Source organism: Etheostoma spectabile, chromosome 15 (assembly GCF_008692095.1).
Source record: "Etheostoma spectabile isolate EspeVRDwgs_2016 chromosome 15, UIUC_Espe_1.0, whole genome shotgun sequence".
In the NCBI taxonomy this organism is placed as follows: Eukaryota; Metazoa; Chordata; class Actinopteri; order Perciformes; family Percidae; genus Etheostoma; species Etheostoma spectabile.
The window spans coordinates 1,466,287-1,483,827 of NC_045747.1; the positions used below are offsets into that span (position 1 = coordinate 1,466,287).

The 17,541-nt window shown below is 42.2% G+C and overlaps 2 protein-coding genes across 6 annotated transcripts in view; both read right to left on the bottom strand.

Moving 5' to 3' along the window:
* The window catches only part of LOC116703510 (myosin-10), a 78,445-nt gene extending 65,122 nt beyond the window's left edge, over positions 1–13,323 (bottom strand). The window contains exons 1-3 of one of the 5 annotated variants that reach the window (XM_032538277.1): positions 13,068–13,323; positions 11,378–11,755; positions 1,693–1,849 (exon numbers count right to left, since the gene is read on the bottom strand). In XM_032538277.1, coding sequence (XP_032394168.1) covers positions 1,693–1,849; positions 11,378–11,722 — 502 coding nt within the window. In that variant the 5' untranslated portion in view covers positions 11,723–11,755; positions 13,068–13,323. Of the gene's footprint in view, positions 1–1,692; positions 1,850–11,377; positions 11,756–12,859; positions 12,948–13,067 lie in introns of those variants that run through there. The other 4 variants (XM_032538275.1, XM_032538278.1, XM_032538276.1 and 1 more) reach the window with 4 other exon arrangements.
* A 1,327-nt stretch (positions 13,324–14,650) lies between these two features.
* Positions 14,651–17,541, bottom strand: part of ddx47 (DEAD (Asp-Glu-Ala-Asp) box polypeptide 47) — an 8,305-nt gene continuing 5,414 nt past the window's right edge. Inside the window, exons 8-12 of the mRNA XM_032538302.1 lie at positions 17,169–17,315; positions 15,915–16,052; positions 15,747–15,817; positions 15,363–15,492; positions 14,651–14,958 (exon numbers count right to left, since the gene is read on the bottom strand). Of these exons, the coding sequence (XP_032394193.1) occupies positions 14,752–14,958; positions 15,363–15,492; positions 15,747–15,817; positions 15,915–16,052; positions 17,169–17,315 (693 nt within the window). The 3' untranslated portion in view covers positions 14,651–14,751. The remainder of the gene's footprint in view (positions 14,959–15,362; positions 15,493–15,746; positions 15,818–15,914; positions 16,053–17,168; positions 17,316–17,541) is intronic.

A 17,541-nucleotide genomic window follows, 5' to 3' on the forward strand; every position in this document is an offset into this window, starting at 1 on the left:
AACTTTTCACCACTGAATTGATCTGCTTCTCAAAATGAAGTGATGAATCAAAGATGACACCAATATTTGTGGCATGGGAGTGCAGGATAAGAGATAGCAGACCCAGGTGGCTAGCTATGCTCGCTGCAGTATTAGGGGGGGCAAGAAGAAGCACTGTTTTGGAGTCATTAGGTTGCAGGTAGTTTTTGGCCATCCAGCATTTCACATCCTAGAGGCAGTTGAGAATGGATATTAGAGAGCTGGAATCCCCCGGATTTAACGACAGATAGATTTGTGTATCATCGGCATAGAAGTGGAAGGAGACATTGTCTTGCCGGAATATATAACCCAACATATAGTCATAGACGGGCAGTGAGAAATTTGAACGAATGAGATCTATTTTGTTGAAAAATGTTGAATTTGAATTTATTGTATGGAACAAGGCTTTGGGACTGTGGTGGTTTTTGAAAATGATGGTGGCTAAATATTAGTCCCTCGCTGCTTTGACCGATAGATGATGATTAGCCAGACAGCCTTTCAGGCTCTTTAACCACATGACACCAATGATGAAACCTGCCAGATAGTTAGTCTAGTACTTGGCCCCCTTCAATGACAGCAGACCTGTCAGACGGTTGTGGCTAGAAGGAGTGAACACATGTTTCCTGGGTAGGACTATTAAAAGTATACTATCATATTATATTAGATTTTGTGAGATTTTGCGTAATGTCCGGTTGGAGCTGTATACCTACTGGCCACAACCATACCCCCACAACCAGCGCTCAGCCTTTTCACTGATTTGTCCTCTGAGACCCAGGAAGGATTTTAAAATATAGGCCACCATTGTAAAAGAGAGATCGTAAAACTCCTGCCAGGACACCTCCGACTGCAAACAAGGTTGGTTATGACTCTCTCTATTCAGAATTTTTGATTGAAAAACTTCCCTTGAACCTAAGAAAAGCGTTTTAGAAATCCTGTGATGTCACCACAATGTAGGCGAGCTGGAACTCACGGGCTGGGCCAACAGGACAAACACTACTGAGCATATTCAGTGGTCACATATCACAGAAGTAAACCTGGAAGATTGGACACTTTTTGGCAGATGTGCCACTGAGTAAGTCTCATAGGAATACACAGGGCTCGGCCATTAATGTTGCATCCAGGTCTTATAATACATCCATAGCCTCAATCCTCTCAAGCATAGACAATAATGTCACATCCTCCCTGACCTTGTGACCTTTCACACACTTTACACAAACTAATCTCCTGGGCTATGCAGCCAAACCCCATGCTGCCAGCAAAGTGAGCTAAACTCCGTGCCAATGAGCAGGACACACAGCAATGACTTAATAATTATACAAGTTTCATTGTAAAACTACGGAAGAGGATTAGGGCCACATGTAAAAAAAAATGTATTGAGTTGTGAGTTTAAAGGCTTAATGACTTTAATTGCAGAATTCTGACTCTGTTTCTTTTTAAATTTAAAAACAATGTTGACTTTAAAAAAAAAAAAGTTGTTTGACTATAAACACAGAAATCTGAGATTAAAGTCAGAATTCTAACTTTAAAAATTAAAAATAAATGTTGTAGACAGAATTCTGACACATGACAATTTCATAAACCTGGCTATGAAGACCAGTAATAATCATGTGGAGCTTTACAAATCAAAAGAAATGGATCAAAGTACGTTGGAGGAACAACACCTGTCTGTCATACCTTGAAGCATGCAGCGGTATGCTGACTCAGAGATGGCGTAGATGTGTGGAGGCATCTCGTGCCTCTTCTTCCCTCTGTACATCTCAATGATGTTCTCTGAATAGATGGGCAGGTTCTTGTAGGGGTTGATGACCACACAGAACAGGCCAGAGTACGTCTGTAATTAAACATACAAAACAGACAAACATGCAAAATCAATAAACAGTACGAAACAAAGTGTACCCTAGGCTTTTTGTAAATGTACCTGAGTCAAACTTTCATTTAAAAGCATAATTAGGACGGAAGCACCACTTTTAACATTTACCGTATTTTTGATGCGATCATAGTTCTGCCTCTAGCTCATTTCACCGAAAAACGAAAATACAATAAATCTGTGTTGATTCCTTCCTAACTATGTTTTTAACAAAAGTTTGACTCGGATACATTAGCAAAAAGACCCCTAGGTGTCATTTTGGCAAGAGTTACGCTCTAACAACAGAATCCATTTATATTGAAGAAATCTAAAAAAAACCATCTGAAATATGCCATTGTTTTTTTGTTTTTTTAATTCTGCTTAAAAGACAAATTATCTCTAGCCAGAATGTGAAGTGGATATAAAGACAAAACACTACAAAGGAGCCTGCATGTTTCTAGCTGTCGGATCATCAAGCCTGCATTCTATCAGTACAGCGAGACCTGTCATTAAATACTTTTTAGGAGCTTACATCATCCCAGCAGGGCATGCAACACTGTGATAGATACAGAGCAGACGGATGGAGAGACAGACAGATCACATGAAACACTGAACAGACTCTTGTCTCTTGTGCAGCAACAAATCCCCTGAGAGTCCTTGAAATAATATAATAATGATAAACTTTATTTCTACAGCACTTTTGCTGTAGAAATAAAGTTCAGAAAAAACAACAACAGATAGAAACCAAGGACATAATAAAACAACAATGACAACGATGAAAGAAAATCCAAAAAACAGAGGTATCATAAAACACCCGCGGAAAATAATGTATTGGGCAAGGCTGGTTGGGGGACGATAAAACCCAACAACATATTAAATATTCATAAACACTTTCCTATAAAATAAACTTTAAAAAAGGGCTTTAAAAAACACTAAAAATGTGGCGTGTGGTGATTTCAATAGGCAGAGTGTTCCATAGTCTGGGGGCTCTGACATCTGAGTGTTGCTCTGATACGAGTGTTTAAATCAAACACTGCACTGAACAATGTGAACAAAGAGTGTATGAATATTATATACACTCATGTTGCAGCAAATAGCTTTCACTGAAAGCCTACTTTCTGACTTGTGGTGTTGCATTCGGCTGAGTAATTAGCCAGGAGATTTTCTCCAAAGAGTGTGTGTGTGTGTGTGTGTGTGTGTGTGTGTGTGTGTGTGTGTGTGTGTGTGTGTGTGTGTGTGTGTGTGTGTGTGTGGTATGAACCCTACTCGGCTTCGCTGTGGTCTGAATCGAACAGGAGGCAGCCAGGCAGCCAGGAATGAGTGAGAGGCCCTTGTGGGGCATGTCTCTGTCTCATTCTGCAGATGCTATAGGGGCTTTGCATTCCCCCTATAGCTGCCACAGAGCTGCTTACCAGTAATATGACTTTCATGTTAGGCTTATCCTAGGGGCCTAGGAAAATGCCCATCTCTACCTACAAGGGGTGTCACGATTCACCAAATCCACGATTCAAATTCACTTTCGATTTTAAGGTTACGATTTGATTCAATTTGTCATTTAAACATTTTCTTTTAATCAGTGACGGCAAAGCCACAATAAGAGCCACTGGACGGCAGGAGGGTACTTTACAACAACAGTTTGAGTTTCTCAAAGTTAACGAAGTGCAATTGAAAGTACCAGTAGTTTAACCAAGTGCACATGAACGCACATCAACATTAACGATAGCTGTCTCTATGAAGCTCCCAGCTGAGCTCCTATAACTTACATCGCAGTTAGGAAACAAGAACGAGCTAATTAATGACAACATAAGCATTTTGACTGGTGGATGTCAGTTTCATCGTTCCTTCCCAGCTGCAGCCTGCCAGTCCCCCCCACTAACTTTATATATGTCTCTTTACCGTAGCTCCGTGCCTGAAGATCTCACGTCTTGTTTTGCTCAGAAGGACAAGATTAGCTAACGTTAGCCAACACAATTTTAATAATTTCAGCATTTGAACAGTATTGATTTATTACTGTTTGAATTATATTCAGCTTCCGGAATTAATTCCAACAGTCCTAATTTAAAATGAATGTGAAGACGTTTTTTGCAGTCTGACAACTGGCGCAGTGAGTGTGAACGCAGCCTTACACCTGCTGCCAAAAAATGGCAGATCGGACCATCTGAGCTTTCATTTTCTCAAAGGCAGAGCAGGATACCCAGGCCTCGGTTTACACCTATCACCATTTCTAGCCATTGGGGGACCAGAGGCAGGCTGGGGGAACTCATACTAAAAAACCTCATAAAGTGACATTTTCATGCCATGGGACCTTTAATGTCAGATAACGTCCACAATAATACTTTGGGATGGATTTTTTGACAGTTTTCAGTGGTTGTGAGGAGCAATATGGTGATGATTGATCATTGTTTAGGTACATTAAACCACGTTTTTATTTAATTTCATTTATTAGCAACATTGGTAAGCTACTAAACATAACCTGTGCAAAGGAGGAAAAAAATGAATGCGTCATGGTACCCTGTACTTTTGGAAATGCACTTCCAAATGCGTCTCTGTCCCCAGCACATTTCAAACCAAACTGATGCCAAAGTATCAAAGCATCAGACATCTGCTTCCTAATTAAAACTACAGCCAAGGCCGAGTGCCTCGGCAGCCATAGGTTCACCAAGATGCCCCAGAGAGCAGACATACTGTAACCGTTACGTAACAGCTCAGGTAGGAGACTCAGTCAGCACTGAGCAACTGCTGCTCTGTAGCGCTGATACAGAAGAAAAGCAGAAAGGGGTGGAAAAAAGAAGGATGGGAAGGAGGCAGACTGAAATGAAGAGTGCAGCAATGATCCAGCTGACAGAGCTCCCTCAGGTCCAATACAATCCAGAAGCAACTAACAGTGAATCGTGTTCTCAGCCTTTCTGTAAATTGCTCCCAACCTGAAGGAAGGAGAGAGCTCTGAGAGAGAGAGAGAGAGAGAGAGAGAGAGAGAGGAGAGAGAGAGAGAGAGAGAAAGAGAAAGAGGGCCTGCTGGAATTCTACTCTCCTTTTCTTTTCAAGAACAATGAAAATTGTATATCGCCTTTATCTAGAAACTGGAGCTGCAATAAATATGTGTTCTGTTCTCTTTCTTCTGCAACTGGGAAAGGCTGCAAAGAAACACCGGGACTGTCCCAGGTTCCTAAAGGGTTCAAGGGGGACATTGTAATTTGCTGCATCATGTCTCTATGTGCATGATGATGATGCATTAACCTGCACAGAGCACTGAACAAGCAGTCACCAGAGTTGAAATGGTGGGTTGGTGTAAGGTCAGTTCCTTTATTTTCATTGCTTGGGAAACATAATCTGATCTCTATGAATAACAACAGTGGATGAGTTCGACTGTGGCTTTCATCTAAGTTTAAAGTTGTATAAGTAAGTATCTAAGTTAGACTTTTTTAATTGCCCAATCTCTGGGACCAATTGAGTAAAAATTAGGGCTGCACAATTCACAATTTTTGGACTACCGCAAAATTTGGACTACCGCAATGTCCGAATTGCAGGGGGGCCACATTATTTGGTAAAGGCAAAATTACTGTCGAACCAGGTGCTGCAGAGGCATCCCAGCCGACAAATCAAAACCTACAGACAACTCCTACAAAAACTCATATCCTTTGCAAAAATCACACTTCAACCATTTTTATTTTTTATTTCTTTATTATGAAAATAATAATGATACAATAATGATCATTACCCTCCAATATTGTAAATCATATCGCAATATCAGTCAAAATAAACGCAAATACATATTTTCCTCACCAGGAAAAGAGTACTTGTTGCATAATTGTTGCAACGCTGCTTCCCCTCCGAGAATTATTGTGACAAATCGTGCACAACAAAGGACATTGAATACTACTGTTGCCGGCTAGCAGAGAGCATACGGCCAGCTCAACACCGCCTGACACGCCGCAAGGAAAGAGAAGGTGATATTTCCACTGTGAAATCAGATCCAGGGGAGGGGATGGTGTGGCCTAGTAACAGCTGAGCAACACACAGGCAACAGCAGACACAACAGCCGACCCCATCTGCCATCTCTGATCAGTCAGGCAGCGTGCCCACGTGGATAGGCCCCTTCTCCACTGCAGAGGCCAGAGAGGCTCCTCTGGGTGCCGAGGCAGCCTCAGTGCCATCGATCTGTGGGGAGGAGATCTTGACCATTCCCTTGACAGCACTTTGCTCTGGTGATTTCATAGCAAACGTTTTCCGAATACCTCAGACGGGTTTTTTTTAATTTTGTTTTTTTTTAATTTAATTTTCATTTTTTCTTTATTTTTCAAAACCGTTTTACATATGAACAACAATGGGGAGAGCATCCATACAAAAACATTTTTGTTTCACATAAAACTGAAACAGTCATACAAAGTCCGATCTTACGGGTTTGACATACTCAGACCACTTCGACCATATTTTGTAAAACGTGTCTCTTTGGTTCCTGAGAGTGAATGAGAGCCTTTAACACTGTATTTCCTGGACTATGTTGAGCCACTCTCGATGGTTGGGAGGTCCGGTTTTAACCATTTCCGGTTATGGCTTTTTACCTCGCTGCCAGCAGATCCACAGTAACCTCTGTCCTTATGTCTCCATTTATTAACATCAGCGTTGCCCAAATACACATTTTCAAGTTGCACGGTAATTTGCTACAAATATATGATTCACATATTTGTGACCAATAAGGGCTTAACGTTGGGCAGTCCCAAAAAATATGAAAATGGCCGGCTCCCGAGGAACCACAGAGCCTCCAGCATGCGTCACCACCAACAAGATGTCGCTTTTGAGTAGGTGTGATAAAAAACCTAATTACATTCTTCCAACAAAACTCGCGCCAGGTGTTCGAGCTAGTAGTGTTCCATTGTACTCTACATATATTCACCCAGCTTTCATTCGAAATTCGTAACTTACTTTCCATTTCCCATCTCCTCTTAATCCCCAATGATATTTTTATATTTTGTTCAAAATAATGCCTAACCTGTAAGTATCTATAGAAATCGTCTTGCTTTAAACCATATTTGTTTCAGACGGGGTTTTATACACACTGGGACACATGGTATTATATCACACCGACAGCAGCGGGACAACTGCTTTTTTTTTTACAACTTTAATAAGTTGGAAATTCTTGCTCACTGAATTTTTACAGCAGGGTGGGCCATTCAAACCAATACTGCTGTTCATTTAAATGCAGTATGAATCAGTGGCTTTCTATTTCTCATACTCAGGAATTCCTGCTTGTGTCTGTCAGAATCAAGGTGACAAGAAAAGCAAACAGAATGTCAAAGGTTACATCAGGGTCCTGCCAATGTCCTGCGGAAAGAGAGACCACATGTGGCTTTGATTCAAACATGTAAATAATCTCTCTCCACCGGGAAATCAGAATGAGCGTGACTGTACATTTGTGTTTTTAAATAATATTTTCAATGCTGATTTACCTGTTGCCCTGAAGCAGATCCAGCGTTTTGAGCAGAAAATGGGACAAGTATGCATACATCTAGCAGTAAAAGAAACGTCTGGATGTAAGAAATATGATGAGGTCAAGATCAGAGCTGTAGCAATTAGATGACTAATCGATCAGCAAAAATGGCAGAAAACACTGTTTTCAGCCTCTCAAATATGGAGATTTCCTTTTATTTTCTGTTTTTCTCTAGCCTCATTTCATTTGTATAGAGTCTGGCCACTCTCCAATGACAAGTGTTATCTTCCTTGAAGGCGGGTACTCTGTTGAAGTTTAAAACTATTGGATCTGCTCAGAGTCCCTCTGGATCTGCCATAACCAATCGCTAACGTTTGTCGTAACTGTGGCTTAGCATTGCTAACGTTAGCCTTAGCCAATTCCTTCATCACTAATGAAGCAAGCTGGAAAATCAAACTTTTCCCAAACCCTGTGGGAGGGGAGGGCCACAACATCATGGCCACCAACAAAAGTCAGCAAAGATTGTTCCTGCTCGGGCTTTAACTTCTGGATATTCAACAGCGTTGCCACAACGGACCGAATGGCTTCGCTCACATCTTTCTCCGCCGCCATTACGAAACTCAAACTTTAAGGAGATTTAAGAAACTGTGAAAGACTTTTTTCATTTCGATATTTTCATACATTTTATAGACTTAATAATTAATCCAGAAAATAATGGGCAAACTAATTGCCCTGAAAATAATCATTAGTTGCAGCCCTAGTCAATATGCAAGAAATAAAGACAAAAAGTCCATGTCCTTATAGTCCAGGACCCGTGAGGCAGGGGTGGCAAGAGGAGTGGAACAGAGAGGGAGTGTGGGAAAGAGAGTCAAGATGGTGAAGACAGGACGGACACTGAGCAGCAGCAGAGCTGAAGTGGGCGGCAAGAGACAGACAGACGGACGGCCTTTTTGCCATGGAAGAATGCTGAGGCTTTCTGACAGCTGAGGCTTATCTAACGACACAAAGACCTGCTTGTAGCCCCGCTAGCGTGGAGTAGCCTTGTGTGTAGCACTGCAGTTAGCCTGTGATTCACCGCTTCAGACAGCAGCAAGTGCTCCGAAAAATGAGTGGCTCAACAGGCTGAGTAACTCTACATGGACGGAGACATCATTATCAAGTGCTTTCCATTGTTACTAAGGCCCTTACATTGTAAATAAGTCAGAGATCAGTGTGCAAGGTTGACATTCCAGGCTAAAGCACTTCCTATATTTGGGTCAATTTGCAATCTCACCTGAACCGAACTAGGGATGTCACCAAAAATCTAGAAGTCAGTACCGATTCCAACAAATGTACACAATATTCAATGACAAAGTTGATACCACGATGTGTAAAAAGAATAATAATAATAATACTTAAACGTGAATTCCTTTATTTAAACATTTGAGGGGGGAACCGGGCTGGTTAAGGTTAACAGGGGTGTGCAAAAAAAAAAAAATCTATTCACATTAATGAATTGATTGAAGCTCTACTGATTCAAAATCGATTCACAGAATTCCCTAAATCGATTCACAGAATTCCCAAAGTACTGCCAAAGTACTGGTTCTTGTCCTCCTTTTTCCATTGCAGATTTACTACCGCCTCATGCGTGAGGCGAGCGTGGCTGGTTGTCATGGTGACACCGCAGGAAAGTGCCATGACCTAACACGACACACACACGCAGAATGTTGAAGGTGTGTTGTTTTTTACTCTCTGCATGGGGCTGTTTGCCTCGAGATGGGCAACTTTCATTACTCAATGCCAGACTAATCCTTTGGATTTGGGTCTGGATTTCCAGGCTGTGTTTAAGTGGCAATAAATATGATTTTTGTTGATAATTACCTTAATATTCACGTGTGTGTGTGTGTGTGTGTGTGTGTGTGTGCGTGCACGCTTGTGTCAGGGGGTTTGATAGAATAGTTGGGTTAGCACCATTGACTCATCTAGTTTGGCAGGTGCTGAGTCTGACATTGAAATTTCAATTTGGGGGCCATACTCCACTACATTCACTTCCTTTTCAAATGGTTAACCATGGAGGACAAAAGCAAATGACATAACATCACTAGAGATGTCAACTGGGCCCGTTATTTGTTTTAAGTACAAAGGGATGGAGAGCCCCTTTTAATATCTGAAAGGGAAGTGAGCTATGGACTGCACAGCATGCATGGCCAGTGAAACCAAACCTAAAAAAAAACCTCTAACAGATGCTGATCACACTATGATTCAGATATGGAAGCTGACAAAGAACACAGCATGGGGGGGGCCTTATATTATGTCTGCAGTAGATGTAGCTGAGCTCTGGGGGGGTAAGTCAAATACAGGGAAAGGCTTTCAGAACTTAAGGGGTTTCTTCTTCTAAGAGCAAGCTGAATAGGGAAATTCTCTTCCCGATAGAAAACCAACAGTCACACACATGTTTTCAATCTCTCTTTAAAAGCTCCAAAGCCGATTGTGAACCACGAAAAAGAGGAAACCATGACACTTTGGTATGAGAGAGAAAATTAAGAGGGGGGAACAGAGGGATTGGCACGTCAATTCAAGGCATATGAGATATTAATAATACCACGCTTATTAGCCAGGCATTCGGTTCTTGCTATGTGACTAAATTGAAACTCACCTTTTCACCTAAAGTCTTATGTAAAGCCCATACTGTACACTTGTAATGCATTAACAAATGGATAGACTTAATCTGTCCGTGTCAGTGTTGATTTCCCCCTGCCTGCAGTCCCTGATCCAGAGTGTCTCAGGTGATAACCAACCCACATTCTATTCCTGGAAAACATGTCACTAAAATGGGTCAAGAACATCACAGCAGCCCCATCTGTGGTAAAACTGGATTACGGGGACGGTGGGACTGCAGTGAAACGGACCACTATGTAAGTTGGCTGTGATGAATGCAGAAGCGTACCATTATTATTGAAGTATCAGGACTTTTCATAAAGCTGGGCTGTTGAGTGGGGCTTTTTAATTGGTGCTAGAGGCCAGAGGAAAGAAAAACAAGAAAAGTGGCTGTGGTACAGTATTCACATTCGCTCACAAGTTGTAGGTAGAGAACCTACAACTCCCAGAATGCACTGCGCCGTACCAGACAATGACTGGGACAATTACAGTCAAACAGTAAGCTAAAATACATTTCTAAAAACATTTTAGGGCAAAAAATATGCAATACAATAAAATAAACTTGCTTTAAATAAATAAATAAATAATTCTAGGGACCCCCCGTGGCCGGGTTGGTTCAGTGGTAGAGAGGGCGCACATGTACTGGGAGGTTTATGCCTCGACACAGAGGTCTAGGGTTTGAACCCGACCTGTGACAATTTCCTGCATGTCTTCCCTCTCTCTCTCCCCTTTCTCACAGCTGTCCTGTCAAAAGTTAAAGGCAGAAAAGCCCAAAAAATAATCTTAAAAAATGTAATAGTAATTCACTGAGCCTACATTTTGGGCCATAATAACATTAGTTTAGTTTTACACTGTGGCAATGCCACGGAAGATAGAGAGATAGAGAGACAGAGATAGAGAGAGAGAAAGAGAGAGAGGTCAAGCCATCTCTGTGATCAAACGAGGCCAACCAGTAGGAGCACAGAGCAGGACAAACAAACTGAAACCAGGGGTGTTATGGAGGAGGCCTGCCTTTGGCCGAGGTGAGAGAGAAACCATGGGGGGAAGGTAACCCAGGGGCAACAGGGAGACAAGATCCAGTGGAGGTAAAAGTCTGGCAATGGTTAAAATATCTGCCACTCATACTGTGTGTGTGTGTGTGTGTGTGTGTTGTGTGTGTGTGTGTGTGAATAGCAAAAAGCTCAATGTCCTCTCTGTCCCCAAACAAAGACTGATAAAGATCAGCGCTCACGTTCACACAAGAGCGTAAAAGACAGACGGCTCAAAAGTTAAGACTAGTGTTCACACAAGCAGAAAAACTACCCATAATTTCTAAATTATAACAACTAGGAGTGAAATTCAATCTACAGCTGTGAGAACCCGGGGATCTGTGAGTTAACCATTCCCTTGTGTGTGGAAAGTAAAGACTGTTACACAAACACAGACACATTTGAAGGTCTGTCACTCACGTATATGAGTCCCGAGTAGTAGCGGTCCTTCAGGTTGTGCAGCACGGACGCCTCATTCAGGCACGTGAGCTCGGCCATGTCCTCCACCTTGCTGAACTTGGGCGGGTTCATCTTCTGGATGTCATCCTTGCTGATCACTACCTTCTTCCCGTTCTCAGCCAGCTCCAACAGCATCTCCTCGCCGCGCTCCTCCCGGATACTGGCCGCCTCAAAGCCATGGCGCTCGGAGGGGATCCACACCAGCTTCTTGGCCGTCCAGTCAGCCTGGGTGGCTGGGTTGTAAACCACAGCCCGGTCCACAAACAGGTACCGCTCTGGGTCCTCTTGCCCACTCCGATGAGACATCTTACCTGGGGTTTACCAGAGCAACGTGGCCACCTAGAACAGACAGGGGAGTAGGGATTGGCACCTTAGACATTACGTGCAAGGTGTGAATTATCAGAAACATAATACACACACTTATGTGCACTTTCACCCTCTGTGACCAGTACAGAGGGAGAAATGTTTTTCACCTTCACTTTTTAGAGTGTCATTTTTTGAGCACTCTTAATTCTTATTTCATTACGTAACTACACATATTTAAAAATTGAATGACAAATCACATTACAAACAGATCATTATGTGTAGTAGAAGGCATTAGAGCTCCAAAGATTAATCGATTAGTTTCCAACTATTAGACTGATCGCCAACTATTTTCAATAATCGATTCTTCTGTTTATCGCTTTTTTATGAAGATTATATCAAAATTCTGATAGCAGCTTCTTAAATGAATATTTTCTAGTTCATCCAATCCTCTTTCTTATTTAAATTTGTATTATTTTTATTTCAATTTCCTTGCAAGAGCCATCCCAAAAGGATTAATAAAGAGAAGTCTAAGTCTAACTATTGACCAAACAACTAATCAATTAATTCTAGAAAATAATCAACCAATTAATCGACAATGAAAATAACATCTTAGTTGCAACCCTATATTACCTCCTCATATCTTGTGTAATAACAAAGGCATGCACAGGCCACACTGAGGAAGGGACACAGTGTTTGACCAGTTTGGTCGTATCCCTGAACGGTGACCCGAATTAAAACTCGGACTACATTTTAAAACCCAGGTTATAATGTAGGTCTGGTGGTCATCACGACTTCTCACAGGACGGGTCTGCACAATAGCAATGCGCATTCTGCGTAGGCTTAACGGCAGATATAACGTCGTGAATGGCACATTACTACTATAGTTCTCCTTCGTCTAGAAATCTTGCGGTAAAGCGAACAACTCACTGTGACACATATCCGCGTCGTCCAGATAATATCAACCCGCCAACCTGCGTTATACAGCTGGTGGAGCTTATACAACAGCTTAGCTAATTAGCACTTATATTCAGTTCTCTATTATGAGTTTCATTACCTTTTATCAAGCGGTGGAAAGGGTTGGCAAGCTTTGCTACCAAACATTTAAAAAAGTGTGTTCTTAACTCACGAGCTACTTACCTAAATAACGACTAACGTCACAGTCAAACTAAGTTTCCAGAAGACCTCCGTGCATCCTTCATCCTGGACACTGCTCCGTTTATCTACAGTGGCTGTGTTAACCCCACGCGCTCTCTCATCCCCGTCCTCTCGCGCGCGCACTCTCTCTCTCTCTCTCTCTCTCTCTCTCATCCCCGTCCTCGCGGTGAACAAAAAATAATGAACTCACCTGGTGTAGTCAGCAAAGCAGCAGTCGGATTCTGTTCACCGAGCAGTCCGTGTTATGTCTCCCCCCGATGCGACCCTGTACTGGCGACTAGCTGCTCCACGCGACTGAACCGCAGGCATGTATTGGGGCTTCGGTATGCGCCACAGCAGGCACAGTGCTACCTCTACACTGGGGCCCCTCCTAAACCGAGCCGACTTGACCGCTGCTGTGCCCGCCTACGATGGACCGTGCTCACATAGAGTGACCATGCAGACGAATACACCACTGTAACGATCTCTGGAGTTATTCACCCGAGCAGATAAATGTGGGTCGTGTGTGCTGGTGATGTCTTTAAGTCACGAATGAACACATTGACAAGGAATTTTGGATGACTTCATGCTTCAGTTAACGCTTTTTGAAATCTATCCCCCAAATATCTATGCACTGCACACACCCACTAGATGCAGTCTGGAGACAATTGGGCATTCACTTTGCGGTCTTCCTCTCTCCCCCTCTCCATCATTGGCTGACAGAAACCAACCCTCCAATTTGCAAACCAATGACATGTATGCAAAAAAAGATCGATATTGCAACTGTTGCGTGCCCGCAACACACACAGGCAGTTAAAGAAGGAATTACAGAGGCGCTAAAAAATATGTTCCATTATCACTGCAGAATATCGTGGTATACCGTCTATCTCAAAGGTCTTCATGCTAAACAGAAAAAAAATCCTTTAAGGAATTTTTTTTTTATTTTTTTATAAAGTTTAAAGACAGTGGCTTTATGTTATTCAAAGGGGATACATTAAGCCATAAGTCCCCTTCTCCTGCTGGAAACTGAAACATCCCCCTCTTGTGTCTGAAAGACGTAACAGCAGCATTTTGTGTTTGACACAACCCACCTAGGGTGTAAATATAGAGTGTGGTTGCACTGGGGCCCGTGGGGTGGGGGCCCATAGACAGAGCGGCCCTCCAACAATGTGTTGGGCAGAGTGAATGACTTGGGGTTGGATTCAGACTGCCACATCGGAAATACACCTCACCTTCAAAGAACTTGTGGTAAATTAAAAAAAAAAATAAAGTGCCATTTGCTATACACATGGGCGAAAACCCATTAGGGATGAAAAATGTGACAAAGATGCTTGGGGAAGGTTTTTTTCAGGTTTAAAAAGTGGATTTACAGTTGATCTAGCATATGTATATTGTTGGAAAAACTCACCCTAGAATTAATATGGCTATTTCTGAAAATGACAGGGGGGGTGGGGGGGAACATTAGTTCAGGGCACTTAATAAATTAATAGGATCGACACAAATGACCCGTTTTAGATGACATCCAAATGGCAGGTTTCACTAAAAGGTAATAATTTTGAACTCTTCTTTTCTTTGGTATTTTTTGTTTTACACAGATGTGCAATGATGATTTCTGGGTAATATGTATGTTGATGTTGTCCAATGTCAACTCTCTTATTGACCATGTGACGAGCCGATTATGATATACAGGAGCTAGTTCTGGTGCAAAATCTGCCAAGACGGACTGAGCGTGTCTGCAAGCGTGTTCCATAACTAGAGGCCAATCACACATCACGCTACCAAAAACACGAGCTGTGGTTGTTACAGCGCCATTTTATTACAAATAGAAAAATCTTATAGAGGGGCAGGAAAACGCATGTGTTATGGTAATGTACAGTCTGTTAATGTAGGAGGCTTCAGCGTCCTCCCCTCCAGGCTGCTGCACCCCTCTTCTTCATCCCTCCTCCTCCTCTTCCTCCTCCTCCCCCGCCTCCTCCTCCTCTTCCTGCTCCTCCTGCTCCTCCTCTCACTTTCTTCCTCACTCCGCTTGCTTGTTCCGTGTCATCCTCGTCTCCGTTTCCCCCTCTGGGCCTTTTCCTTTTCTCACCTTGCTCCTTCATTTCCTGAGAAAATAAAGACTTGTCTTAATTTTTTGGGGGCAGACTTCTTCAATAAACAATGCAGATATGACATTCATCTTTCTTTAAAAGTAGTAGCTCCCATCCCTTTCCCCCCCCCCCAGACGTCCCCCCACAGCAGTATGAGATGAAGTCCAGTACCCCGTCAACACTGCCAGCCATGTCCCAAATGTGGTCACATTGAAGTTTAAAGTAAACTGGATGTTGTTAAATGCTAAACTATTAATTATCCAGACATGGATATTGTTACAATATTCTATACCCCTAGACACCCATCTATTGTATCTTTTATGCTGGTGAACATAGTTGGGGCCATTTTCTGAGTCTACTACTAAAACTACAGACAACAACCGGGTTTTCCATGTTTTTGAGGTAGTGTGATGACTTACCAGCCTGGCAAATCTCTGGGCCTCGCTCACCCTCTCCACCAACATCATCACTTCCTCTTCCTGGGTTGGGTAGGCGGGAAGTTTCTTCCCGATCAGGCTTTCGATTCGCTGGAAGAGCTCCACATCATATCTAAGATGACAGAATAGAACAGCTTTATGCATTCAACTGATTTACTTTTTTAAAATACTTATAATTTACCCGAACATTAGGAAAAAGGGCGAAAGACAAGCTCACGTCTGTGTTACATATAAACGTGTATATAGATTATTGAAAAAAAGGTTTAACAGTGAATGAGTCAGAAAAGTTAAAATAAAAAAATCTCATCAAATTTCAAGACGTTAAAAAGAAAGTGTGTCCACGGGTGAGAAACTGGCGGTTCTTACTGAGTGACAAAAGTGATGGATTTCCCAGAGCGCCCTGCTCTGGCTGTCCGTCCGACTCTGTGGATGTAGTCCTACGGGGGCAGACACATCCAAAGATCCATTAAAACCAAATCAAACAACTGAAATCATGGAACGTGGCAGCGATACCGAACATGGGCACCGAGGTACCTTGGAGTGAGTGGGGATGTCGTAGTTGATGACGCAGTCGACGTGAGGAATGTCCAGTCCTCTGGACGCCACGTCGGTCGCCAGCAGCACCGATCGAGACTTGGACTTGAACTTGTTCAGCGATCCGAGACGCTTGTTCTGATGAACACACAGCGGAACGTCCAGTGAGTGAAAAAGGCATAAAGTACACAGCAAAACGCTGCAGAGAAGGGTTAGGCACTGATGGAAATGCTTCCTCAAAAGCTTATTTATTTACATTAAAGGTCCCATAACATGGTGGTCTTCGGATGCTTTTATATAGACCTTAGTGGTCCTCTAATACTGTATCTGAAGTCTCTTATTTAGAGCTTAGAGGTCCCCTAATACTGTATCTGAAGTCTCTTTTATATAGACCTTAGTGGTCCCCTAATACTACTGTATCTGAAGTCTCTTATATGACCTGTGGTCCCCTAATACTGTATCTGAAGTCTCTTTATATAGACCTTAGTGGTCCCCTAATACTGTATCTGAAGTCTCTTATATGACCTTAGTGGTCCCTAATACTGTATCTGAAGTCTCTTTATATAGACCTTAGTGGTCCCTAATACTGTATCTGAACTCTTTTATATGACCTTAGTGGTCCCTAATACTGTATCGAAGTCTCTTATATAGACCTTAGTGTCCCCTAATACTGTATCTGAACTCTTTTATATAGACCTTAGGTGTCCCCAATACTGTATCTGAAGTCTCTTTTACATAGACCTTAGTGGTCCCCTAATACTGTATCTGAAGTCTCTTATATAGACCTTAGTGGTCCCCTAATACTGTATCTGAAGTCTCTAAGTAATAAGCACTATTACAACTTGTGTAATATTGATCATGTGTTGGTAGACGGCGCAATCCATTTTGTCTAGAAAAACTTTGTAAATGTTTGTTGAACATTGTGCGATTCGGTGCGAAAATAAATGGAAACACCTTAAAATGTCTCAAATCAACTCCATATACCAATTTGATCAAAAAACAGCATGTGACGTCATTGTGCACAGGTTTTTATTGGCTTTAAAGCCGTTGGATGGAAGTACACTCTCACCAGCTTTGTTCGCGTTCAAATTTTTTATTTTTTTACCAAACTTCAGATAATTTGATTGACAAGTGGATGGAAACTTAGCTACGGTTCAGTGTATAACACTATCATCAATGCTAATGCCTCGCCTCAAGAGCTCAGTGGACAAATTAAACACATTTAACAAAGTACGTCTGTCTGTCTTTCTTTACCTGACTCATCTGGCCATGAAGAGGGATAGCAGTGATGCCAAGGTTCCTTAGCAACAGCGCCACCCGCTGGGCGTTGTTACACGTGCTGCAGAAAATAATAAACGAGTTGCCGGCCAGCTCGTTGAGGATGGACACCAGGTAACAGTCCTGTCACGGAACACAGACGCGCACACACAGACACACACACAACGGTGTGAGAAACTACAATAACATGCCACTACGAACTGATTGTGGTTAGTAGAGCCCGACGGATATACAGGAATAATAATAATACATTTTATGTATAATGCCCTTTACATTTCAAATGAAATCTCAAAGTGCTACGGTAGCAAGGAGTTAAAAACAGCTTCCAGAATATAACAAAATCAACAAG